General features: G+C 45.2%; 1 protein-coding gene across 12 annotated transcripts in view; it reads right to left on the reverse strand.

Moving 5' to 3' along the window:
- The window catches only part of UNC5D (unc-5 netrin receptor D), a 569,825-nt gene extending 563,376 nt beyond the window's left edge, over positions 1-6,449 (reverse strand). For 9 of the 12 annotated variants that reach the window (XM_045460948.1, XM_045460993.1, XM_045460959.1 and 6 more), the window contains exon 1: positions 6,034-6,449. In XM_045460948.1, the coding sequence (XP_045316904.1) occupies positions 6,034-6,136 (103 nt within the window). In that variant the 5' untranslated portion in view covers positions 6,137-6,449. The remainder of the gene's footprint in view (positions 1-6,033) is intronic. The other 3 variants (XM_045460984.1, XM_045460966.1, XM_045460905.1) reach the window with 1 other exon arrangement.
- Between the last annotated feature and the right edge of the window lie 6,111 nt (positions 6,450-12,560).

The raw sequence follows: 12,560 nt of genomic DNA on the forward strand, positions 1-12,560 counted from the left end.
AATGTGCACTAACATCTGAAGAGCACTGACTTGTGAGTTTCAAAGACATTACCAGCATAGCTCCCATAACCTATGAGCGTTTCAGTTTCCCCTCCTCTCCTGGATTTTATTAAATTAAATTCAAATAAAGATGGTAACTCCTGAATAAGTGCTGTTGCTAGCAGAAGCCACCAATCACTTTCACACCACTCCCAGCAACACGCACACAAATATATTCACAGGCAGATCTCTCATCCAATATTTAGAAAATAAATTTGCTTTTATAGTAAGTTATCAAAATCTGTGAATGATATTACACAAAACATAGCTGTGCCAGTGTTAGTTGAGCCTCTGAAGAATTCGGGATGATTTCTTCCTATGCCTGCCCACCAATCACCTACCTTCTGGAATTTATGCAACATCATTTTCCCTTGGACTTACCTGATGGAGAAATTACAAACATTTGATTTTAGATGACAACAAAACACCTGCCAAATTCATTCTCCACATGGCTGCAGTGACGTTTTCCCCCATGATTCCTCTTAACCTTACAAGACCAGGTTGGGTCGGTGGCATACACCTGCCAAGGTCTCTCTTTCTTTCTGGAAAGGAAGGCTCTTTTGCACTTTGTGAACCAGAAATTTGGGGACAGTCAACATCTGCATTAAGTGAAGCTGTCATTGACCTCACTCGAAAGGCAGCTTTTGGCTTTCCGATTTCCTTATTTATGAAGGAAGGAACTGCTCACAGGGGAAGAATTCAGGCCTCACCTTACTCTGGTCTTTCGGAAACAGTATCAGGAAGTGTTTTTCAGTCCCGCAGTAGTCTGATGTAGCTGAGAAGCATAATATGGGAGTGTTGTTTCTCCTCTAGCCCCAGAAACGCAACCCAGTACTTCTGCCCCTAATTTCTGGGTCAGCGAAGTAGGTGGGGAGGGGCAGGTGCTGAGCACAAAATCCGTGATACACCCTGTACTGCACACACACCCACTTTCGGGAGAAATACTCCAGAAGCACAACGGAGTTCACAGTGGATTTCTAATACAGTCCAAAGTGGATCCATTAACATCCACCTAATGCTGAAAATTATCTACGCACAGCATGTGTATGCGCACAATGAGACCATACGAGGCAATGTGGCCCAAACAATTAGAAGTTCTTTTCAAAGTGGAAATGCAAAATAGAACGAATATCTATTTTCTATAAATGAATCTAGCCATCTGCCTTGAAAGAGCAGCAGCAGGAGTACCCAAAACAGCAGAAACAGCAGCCTCTGGTGTTAACAATCTACTCTCCAATCTCATGCTCCACATTTCCCCGGCAAACAAGGCTAAAAATACAAGACATGCAACAAATAGTCTCTTGGGATCTGCCATTCCATGGATGGCGTATTCAATCAGAGTAATATTTTCTGTTGAAATTCAAAATTGAAAAAAAAAAAAGCAAGCTATCATATTAGAAACGGGCGTTCAGAATTTTAAGTGTGAATCCAATCCCAAAGTATATTAAGCTGAATGGTGAGAGGGTGGTTGTTTTCATACAACATAAATCTCTGAGATTTATCTGAATATATTTATAGATTTATTGAAGCTACTCTAAATGCCTCTACAACTCTCACAGTTACAGAGAAATCATTTTAGCGCTTTTGTCACCAAAATGTAAGGGTCACTTTATTTTTGGCATAGTTTAGAAAACAGTCCTTGTTTAAGGCTCTGGAGGAGGACAGTGCAGGTTTGAATCCAGGCCCCTCCATATACTACCTCTATGGCCTTGAACAAGTTATTTAACCCCTGTTTGATCTTGTTTCCCCATATTAAAAATGAGAATCTTACTTACCTCACGGTGTTATTTTAAGGACTAAATGAGTTAACATACGTGAAGCATTTAGAATCAATGGCTCACGCTAAATATAATAATCACTATTATTATTTCTCACTCAAGGCTACAAAAATGCCTTCTCTTAAGGAACAGGTATGATATAAGGAGTGGTAGCAACACAATGGTAGTTTTCATGCCAACAGTGGCCACTTAGCAAATGAGGGGGTGAGCTGGTCAGTGTCTTCACCTAGAATTTGTGGCTGTCACTACAGGAAATTTCCCGCTAGGTATTCAGGCAAGTCAGTAGTTCAGAATGAGAAGACAATGCCATGGCTGGTCAAGTGGCACTTCCCTGAGTATGAGACAATAAAGATTAAGGGCCAAAGTGCAATCAAGAAGCATCCCCATCAGGGCTTTCTGCAAACGTGTGTGCCTGTCCATTAAGAGGATGCCTCTACTCCCACTATGACCTTCCTTACGGGGATGTTACAGAACAAATCTTTCTTTGGATGGACACCTGTCTTTGGGATTCGATTTTAATGCATATGGTCTGAGTCTCTAGCCTTCATATTAAAAAAAGAACAAAAGGCACAAGGGAGTGGTATCAAATACTATCTCCTCTACAACAAATTCCTTGAGAAATCTATAGAGTTGGCGGTATTTTAAATTAGGTTCTATATATGGTAGAAGGAAGACAATAAAGTCATTGAGGCGATACAGACAGAAAAGGGCTTCCCTACCTAGTAAGACAGCAAGGTCTGGAATGTTCCCGCTACAGTTCAGAGACCTCACGGAGGATTCCTGGCCCCCTAACTTCTCCCACCCTAAGGGGCACCGCTTACAAAAGCACACACAGGTCACTCAAAGAGTGAGGAAGGACGTTTATTTTTCATAGTAAGACAATTAAGAAGAACAACAAGCGCTTTTCTTAAGGGCCAGATCAGAACAACTAACCTCTTGTTAAGGGCTGAGATACTTAAGACACTCCTTGAACACACTTTGTTGGGTAGGAAAAGAAGGTGCCATTGGACTGCTCAAGCTGCGAGCACAACCCAAGAGTTAGAATAAGACAAACCTGGCAGGAAATTGGGAGAAAACACTCTTTCCTGATAGCACTATGGAGGGACATTTTTTTGAGGAAAAGGAACAAAATGAAAAAGGGGGGGGGTGCATATAATGGTCACTAGGGAGGAAATGACGATAGATTTAAAGATGTATGAACCAGATAGACAAATGGATTTTAAGTATGTGTAAACCATCTGACCCTATTATGCCTAGATAATAAACATGTACCACTCATGCCCTTAATGCATTTCCATAGCTATTATTAGGAAGATTTCATTGCCCAGGAAATTTTTTAAAGCAAGGAACTGTAAGTTTAGCCTATCTAAGATCATCTCCTCCCTGCCTTTAGATGAGGGTATCTTAGGTACAGTATCTAATGCAGGAATCGCAACCAGATCTGGAGCGCCACTCCAGTTTTTCAAAGAACAAAACAAATCAACATGACAACATGATGTGGATTCAATTTGCACTTGGCAGGTCATGAATAACTTTTCAACAACCTTCTTTTAAGTTGGAAAGTGTTAAAATATACAGTAATCATGGCACCAAAGTGCCTTCCTCACAGTATGCCACAAGTCAGGAACATAAATCTGAAGAAGTCAGTCCTGTTTGCAAAGGGAGGAACCAGAACACTGCTCCTTGGGCCACTCACTACTAGTTTCTACAGGCAGTGTCCTGCCCCAAGTATCTTCCTCTTTGAGTACATTCACTTAAAGCCAATCACCTGAAACCACCTCCCCTCTGATTTTTAGTGGGTTTTACATTAGGTATGGAGAAGAAAAGGGGAAAAAAAAAAGTTGGTGCAATCATCTTAGAAACAAAGGATAAATAACTGTAAAGAAAATGCTACTGAATTGTTAAATATTCCTAAATCATGAAAGCAAAAGCATAATTCTATATAGCCTGTTGTTTAGGGAAGGGAGAACACCTTGGTTCAAATCAACATGGAAAGGCTTGCAGGGAAAAAAAAAAAAAAAAAAGTATTTCTTTGGATAAAGAACCACCACCTAGGGCCAACCGTATGGAGGCTGGTCAGACTACTCAGCAAACATGCCACGAGAGTGCACCTCTTCTTGCTTTTAATGAAGGGGCATCTGCCCAAGCAGGCAGAACTTAGGTAACATTGAAACCCACCCTTTGTTCTGAAAACTACAATTGAGCCCACCTGTCCAAAGCCAGGTGCATGTAGCTTCACAGATTCCAGAGCCCGGCTTACTACTCATTTCTCACAGAATCTCTGACAGATGCTAAGGGTAATGGGCTTCACACCCCAAAACGTAACATACTACAAGGGAAATATTAGTCAGATTTACTGCTCCGCGCCATGTGTCTTGAACATTACTATGATCCGTGCAAGACATTTTGTTGTAAATAAGCCGGCAGAGTGTACAGTATGTTTTCTAGGAGACCTTTAAGGAACAGCTTGCAGACAAGAGGTGCTAGCCTTAGTTTTACAGCCAGCAAAACTCCATCCAAGAGGCTTCTGGCATATCCCCACCTCTTGTTTGGAGCTGGCTTCAAGACAACTCCACCAACCAAATTCCAAGGGGTCAGGACAGGGAGCCAGTCACTCTTGGGTATTCCACACCAAATAGCAGGTGGGAATTCAGACATTTAGATAACTGAGAACAAGCCGGCTTTTCTCCGTAACAGTATATTAAAAACAACTGAGCTGACTTTGCAAGGAGGCATTCTCCATAGTAAATTAGATGGCTGAAGCCTGTGCTTCTTCCAGCAAGGGAAAGAACTATACTTCACCATAACCCGGTGTGTGCAATCACTGAGGCTCATTTTTAAACCTTTGCTGCTTTTTAAAGGGCCTGCTTCACCAAAGGAAGAAAAAAAAAAAAGCAAAAAAAAAAAAAAAGTTTTCAGGAAATGAAAAGCAAATAGTCACTGAACAGGATCATAAAGCAGAAAGCCTCTATCCACCTCTTTTCCTTTTTCTAATTCTTCATTCTAGGCACCCAGACTGTTTTTAACACACCGTTAGCTTTCATAAAAATTAGATTACAGAGGTTCTTGTGTGATCGTCCTGAACCCCTTCCACACTCCCGGCTACGCATTATGTTCAGGATAGCCAGAGAGCAGAACGTGAGGTGGTCAGTTCAGTCCCCGCTTCCTGCTGGAGGAGCGTTAAGTAAATCATTCAACGCAATTACATATTCTAAACCTAATGGATGGCACACGGGGAAGGAGAAGCTTCGGGATTATTTCCAAGGTAAAGCCACAATACTCAAGCTACGTCTGAAACTGTCTCTGATCATCTTCAAAACCAAGTCGGCGGGATTTATCTTTAACTTGATGCTCCCGGTTCTCGCTCACGGTGCAGGTGAAATCAGTTGCAAAATTTCACTCTACTGGAGTCCGGAGGATCCAGGAAAATGGGGTTTACGTTTCAAAGTCAGCAAGGAGCGGCGTTTCCCCGCGGCTCGGTGGAGCCCCGCGTTCGCTAGCTCCCTAGCTGGAGTGGGCACCTGGTAGCAAGAGGAGGCGCCGGGTGAGCCGGCCTCGGGCCAAATGCTTATCCCGGCTCCGCACCGCAGGCTCAGCTAACGCGGGTGGTGCACAAGGCTCTCCCGGGCTCCCGCACGCACGCGGCCTCCTCGAAAGAAAACCCACTGCTGTCTAGGTCCTCTAGCGAGTGTCGCCCCAGGAGTGTCACGCTCAGCGGACTTTAGCTTGGGTGTTGCTCCCCAAAAGGAAAAGGCGCCCTCTCCATTCAAGCCCACCCTACGGACGGAGACCTCTATCACCCCGCCCCTCTCGCAGGAACTCTCGGACACCGCTCTGCGCGCCCACCCATGATCTCTCTCGCCTTGGAGACAAGTGGAGAGGGCAGGGGAGAGAGATTGGAGCGAAGAGGTGGGTACTCGAGTCTGCAGCAATTGCGGAGGGATCGGAAAAATGGAGCAGGCGATGCGCGTCAAGGGTAGGGGCCCCGGTCACAGCAACCTGTAGGATTGCGGCTGATCGCAAACTTGGGGTGGGAGGCAGGGGTCCCCTCGGAGGTCCTCCGCCCGATTCCCACCCTGTCGGGTCCACGCGCGGAAAGGCGCGGGACGCAACTTGCGAAGCCAACGCCGCGGGCGCGGGTCCCGCTCAGTCTCGCCGGCGCCCCCTCGCCTCGCCCCCGGCCCCGGCCCCGCCGCCCGCTCTGCCCCGCGCTTACCTCGGGCAGCCGCAGCCCCCGCCGCCCAGAAGCAGAGCCCCAGCCACGAGAGCCACCGGCGCGCCCCTCCAGCGCCTCCTCCTGCGGCTGCCGCTCTCCCCATGCTCCTCGCCCCGCTCGGAGTCCGGCTCCTCTTCCACGCCCCGGGCGCCCGGGAGAGGCACGGCGAGCCGGAGGCCGAGACGAGCGGGTCCCGGAGGTCTTCAGCGAGTGACTGATCCACGGCGGCTCCCTACAGCCTCGGGGCAGCGCGCTCCGAGCCGCCGCTGGCCGGGCACCGGGAGCCTGCACGCGCCCCCATAGCTTCCCGCGGCGGGGCGACCGCTGTCGCCGCGGCCGCCACCGGAGTCGCGCGTCGTTCCCGCAGCACCGCTCGCCGCGCTCCCGCCGCTGCCGGGTTCGGGACTACGGGGCGGAGGAGCGAGCCCGCATCGTTAATGAGATGCCCGCGGCCGCCCCTTCTCCTCCTCTCCGAGCTGCAGCCAATGAGCCGGGCCGGGGCGGGGCGGCGGCGGGCCGCGCGGGGCGGGAGTCCGGGGGGCGCAGGTGAGCCCCGCCGCGGCCGCCGCACGCGCTCCCGGGTATCTCCGCTCTCGGCAAATAGCCCTCGCTCGCGGATCGGGGCGGCGGGGCTTGGGGCCCGTTCGGGGACGCGAGCGCACGCCTACGGGCGCGAGCGAGCAGCGCCTGCGGGCCTCTCCGAGGCGAACCCGGCGCGGAAAGATGCGGGCGACTCGGGGTCTGCTGCTTCCCGGAAACCCCTGTTTCGTTCAACTTTGAGCCCTTTCTCAGTCCTGCCTCTCCTTCTTCCATTTTTTAACATCCGATCAGACAGCACGCCTAAAATAGTCAAAGCAAAAGGAAAAAGACTTAGATGCCAAGTGGGGGGAAATAACAGTAGAATAAATCCATTACTGTAACTAGGCGAAATATGTATGCATATAAATAAAGAGGTGGAGGAAATTACAGTCAGGGGTGCGTTGAGGGGTATGTGATAGATTTTTTTTCTACTTTTTTTTTTTTTTTTTTAACTTTTCTGAAAGCGTCCGTATTTCTGATGCCTCCTGGTTTTGTTTGTTTTCATCTGGGACCTGGGAATCGCCTTTCTTCTAAGTATCAGGGAAAGGAGAGTCGTGCTGGCCTTTGTAACAAGAAGGAAAGAAGACTTTTTCTTAAAAGTGTGGTTTATTTTGAATAAACTGTCAAAGCTTTATTTAACTGCTTTTAAAAGTACCTCATGGTTGCCTCGTATTCTTCCCTCGGCTGTAGTAACTTAAGAGAGATTGCCTTAGGCCACACAGTTTCAGAGCAAAGAACGCACCTGAGGAATTGGCCCTGAGTCCAAAACTCCACAGGCAGAGCACGCATCATGCCTCACAATATTGGGGCCCCCAAATGGTGCCACAACTCAACTGTTTAGAATATGGGTCCCCTTTGGCCTGGCTGACCCCAACAGCAACTGAAGTCTTGGCTTACAAGAAAACCTTCCCAACAGTTCCCTCACTGCCCACACTCGATATTGATACAAGTAGTACTTCTAAAAAATCCATCTCTGTCTTGATAAAGTGCTCCCTGCTCCCAAACACCTTTCTCTGGAGAATAAACAGTTTAGTGTGGTAATTGTTCTGGATGAGGTAATTGCGTTCACTCGCTTTCTTCTAAAGAAAAAGAAGACGGTAGGCAGAACGATTGATTCCCCGATAGGCACGTGTGCAGTCCCTCTCCCGAGTGCCACCAGGCGTGTGAATGTCCGGGGCAAGGAGCCAGTTGTCTCCTCCAGTCTTCTTGTAGCTCAATAAAAGGTGTGGGTCCTGGTCAAGAAGCCCAAGCTCTGGGGAATGAATGCTTCAAAGCAGAGACTAATGTGGGGCCGGCTAGGGACTTGCGGGAAAATCTCTTTAGAATCTTGGTAAATGAGTGTTTTGTCCTTTTCCTCTGAGAAGGTGAATTGAGAATTAATCTACCAAATATGCTTTACCTGTCTTCTGGAAAATAGTCATTCATCCTCTGACTTTCCTTATTCTTCAAGACTATGTGGCAGCTCTGTCACAAATGAGTATTTTCTAAAAAAAAAAAAAGAAAAGAGAAAAAAAAAGAGAAAAGAATTACTATGTTTCCAAGATAGTATTGAAGTATTACTACTGTCCCCAGAGGAGAGCAATAGTAAAAACAATTTTATTTTTTTAAGTATGTGGGAAATAGATGAGCTAATACTAATTAATAATTCAAGTCAAATTGCAATGACAAATGAGACAGAAGGAGAGAAACCAAGAAGCTCTAAGTGCATACCCTGTTTAAGGATTGGGTCTTTCACATACATTCTTTGTTTTCATAGCCGAACCAAACCCAAGAATGTAGGTATTATTATCCCTGTTTGGCAGACAAAGAAAGTCAGGCTGAGTATAAAAGTGATTTTCCCAAGATCACATAGGGAAGTGGCTAAACATCAAAAATGAGACACTGGTTTGTGTGACTGTAAACCCAAGATGAAGGCTGAGGTACTGTCCTTTCAATCAGGTGTCCAGAAATAGACATTCTACCTCATTCTTCTCAGTACGATTTAAATACTGGGTTGGGAGAAGGTGGATCTTCAGCATTCCCTCCACATATTATATACCAGGTATGAATTATATACCATGTATTAATTAAGTTCTATATATTAGTACACCCTGTATTAATCTAATTCTGGCTATTTTAAAACAGGCGTGAATTGTATTCCATTCCATTTGGAGAAATAAACTGAATAGTCACTGCCCAAAATCAATGTCTCCAGCCAAGGAACAGGAGCAAAGAATAGTAGAAGAACTAGCCTGAGACTCAGGACACCAAGGGACCAGGCCAATGACACTGCCAGGGACTGGCTGTGTAGCCTGGGGCAAGTCAACATCGCCTGGTGTCAGTTTCCTCATCTGAAAGATGAGAGTATTTGACTAGATGACTTTAAGATCAATCCTTTTTAAAAGCCATCATTTTCAACTATACCACATTATGATTTTGAATACTCAGTACAAACAAATCAGAAATTAAGCCACCTATTCTGTAATTGGGGCAATTATATAACAAATGCAAAATATGTTCCAGACCAGGTTACTTGGGACTCCAGCCACCCTAAAGGTATTAGATGTAACCAGGAAATATTAACTCCATGAACAGACTTGGTAAAGTTTTTTTCTCCATTCTTTGTTGTTTGAATGCACCATGCCTCTCACTTTATACACAAAGATAAAGAGGTAGAACATTTCTACTTCCATTGCCTTTTGGTCATCGTTAGCCCAACCAGTCTAAAAACAGAAAATGTTTGAGTCAAGTCAAACTTGGAGAAGGAGAAATAGAGACTGGGCATACATCCTTCCAAATATAATGAAAATTTTTTTAATGGCTTACAATTCCTTAGGAAAAGTTCTGTCTTTGTCTGGAAAAAATATTTAAGGATTTTTAACCAACCTACTTGGTTGGTGTAATAGTAAACCTCGAAGGGAAGTTAAAGAAAGTAGAAATATTCTACATGAGTAAGGAAGAATGTGTTGTTCTAGGGTTTGGGGAAGGAAGAGGGGAGCCCAGGAGTTGGTGGAAAGCCATGCCTGCTGAGATGTGGCCTTTCTCCTGGGAGCTCCAAATCATCACTAAGGATATGGAGACAAGTGGCTTTATGAAAAAATGGCAAAGAGACTATAGTTTGCATCTAGATTATTGCAGACCTAACATACACTCGGGAGAGAGAAAAAGGACCCTAGACATGGAAGCTTTTGAAAAGTATGGAGATATTTTTGGGCTGTCCTAAACCACAGACCTGGATTCTTTTAGGAGCAGGAAGTGCCTCATTTAAAATCTGAACAAAAGCAAGGTGTCAGAAGTCAGTGAGATCCAGACCCTTGGGAACAGAACACAGCTGCAGCTGAAACGGAGAGGAAATGGGCTTAGGAACGTTCCCCAACGACTAAGGGAAAGAAGAGCTGGAAAGAAATTCCACAATATATTTCTGCACCGTGCTTTTATCTAACTTTCTGAACTAAATAGGCAAATTTTAGTTATAACTGCTCTGAGAATTTCTCTTAGTGTTTTTCGGGCCTTTCTATGCTGCATGCGGATCCTTTTCTACTAAGCATGATGATAGAAAGAGAGACAGCAGTCTTCCCCTCCTTTCATAGGCATGGGTTAGAGAGAGAGGACGGTCTTCCCACATTTGGGATGTTAACATGTTAGCTTCTTCCGTCCTCCCAGAACCTGACTACTGTTTCTGAAGCCCCAACTTATTTCTAGCTCTGCCACTGCCGGACATTTCTGATAAAAGCCACTATTTCTATGAATCATACAATTATGATCATAAATAGGGAAGACCAAAAATCAACTGGACTAAAGGGCAACAGCTGCCAGCTTCAATGGATGAACTTGGCAAGACAAGTAAATGAGATATTCTACAAGTGATATTTCCATTGGGAATATTCCGTGCCAGTCATTTCCCCAGGAAGGTCTTGTTCAATCGGAGCAGCACATTTTAGAAATGCATGCGACTTTCAGAGAACATGTTAAACTTTATTCGGCACCGCGTGCTCACAGCCCAGCTCAGGATTCACGAACCTGCTGGAAGCATGGGGAGAAAAGGATGTTCAAAGCCGGGAGCTGGGAGTTCTTCACGCATCATGTTCTATCGGTGCACAATTATCCAGGTTAACGGTCTGCCCTGTTAAAAGCAATATGGGATCGTTTGTTAAGTAAACCCTCTCACACAAAATGAGAGAAGTCCATTTTAGATATTGGGCTATGAAGCAGCAATAAAGTGCAAAAATCCAATACATTTGTTTAAAAAGGGCAGCAGGGCACCGAGATAAGAGTCTAACTAAACAAGTTTTTTCCTGACATTGTAAGTGTGCCTTCTCCGTTTGGTACCCAGGGAATTCTTCCTGGAATCATGCATCCCGGAGTTTCAGCTTCAGCTGCTGACACAGACGAATGAAAGAACTTAAAAATAATAACAAGAAACACAATTCTTTGGCAGTAAAATTAATGTGTTAGCACTTAAAAAAAATAATAAACTGGGGAGGAAAGATGAGATGTGTTAACTCATAAAGATGTAGCCTCGGACGACAGCACAACACGTGGCCCCTGAGTTACCTGACCTTGGCAGTTAGCATCAGAAATGTGACAATTTACACATCCCACCACTTAGGGGTAGCGGAGGGACAGCCTGATATCTTCCCACATTGGGAGAAAATGCCATGGCTCTTCCTGTCAAGTGGAAGGTGCTGCCAAACCTTTGTGGGGTGTGTATTTGGGACAGATTTTTTCCTGCTCAGTTTCATCTCTGTTCCTTTAATGCCCTGCCTTGGGACATCAATTAACTATTCATTCATTTGTTCCTCTTTATCTAGACTATAGTAGGCCATGTGCCTGCTGGAGGAGGCAAAAGAAGAGACATCCAAAGATAAGGTAGGTTTATAGTTGAAAGTCATAGCTGCCATGTAGTCTTGACCAGAACACACAGGTCAACCACACAGCTATCTCCAATCAAAAGGCTTGAGGCTAGAGGCGATGCTTGCCCTGTTCTGGTCAAGGATAGAGTCACGTGGGGCACCTGGGTGGCTCAGTCGGTTAAGTGTCCAACTTCAGCTCAGGTCATGATCACACAGTCTGTGGGTTCAAGCCCCACATCGGGCTCTGTGCTGACAGCTCAGAGCCTGGAGCCTGCTTCGGATTCTGTGTCTCCCTCTCTCTGCCCCTCCCCCACTCATGCTCTGTCTCTCTCCATCTCTCAAAAATGAATAAACATTAAAAAAATTAAAAAGAAAAGAATAGAGTCAAGAGTCAAAAATGTAACAAGTTGAACAAACTCATATTCCAACCTTCCCATCCCCTCATGAACATTATGAGATCTAGGGGTGTTTGATTTTCCTGGTTCTGGCATAACACCCAGAGCAAATTGTTGTGGGAAAGTAGGGTTAGATGCAGGTTCCGGTATCCAGACATGACTAGGGTCAGCAGATATCTTTTTCAACTAAAGGTACCCATTTTTCTCCCAGAAAAGGGGTAAGGAACAGATGGAAACAGGAGAATATCTGTATGTCAGAATTGGAGAGTAGAAGGGAATATGCACCTGTTCAGAGTACTGGAACCAAAAGAGGTCTCTGACCTCTGGAACAAAATCTGACAAACAGAATGTTAGTGTGCACATTTAGGTGTAGCTTGTACTATCAAAGGAATTGATCTAAAAGTTGGAACCATAATAAGCCATTTGGACAAGTGCTAACTAGAAATCACTAAGAAAAGAAAGGAATGGCTCTCTGAAAGGTAGAAGAAGGAGGAGAAGAAGAAGAGAAGGAGGAGGAGGAGGAGGAAGAGGGAGAAGAGGAAGAGGAAGAAGGAGAAGAAGAGCAACAGATTTTCTTCCATTTTAGTTTTTATTTTCTGCTTGCCTTCTCCCTTTTCCTTCACTCTCCTTGACTACTCATCTGGAATAAGATATTATAAATTAATCCCTGTCACTAGGAGGATGACAACTCTAGTAGATTCTTTAAAACAGGACTTAAGTA

Source organism: Leopardus geoffroyi, chromosome B1 (assembly GCF_018350155.1).
Source record: "Leopardus geoffroyi isolate Oge1 chromosome B1, O.geoffroyi_Oge1_pat1.0, whole genome shotgun sequence".
NCBI classification, from domain to species: domain Eukaryota; kingdom Metazoa; phylum Chordata; class Mammalia; order Carnivora; family Felidae; genus Leopardus; species Leopardus geoffroyi.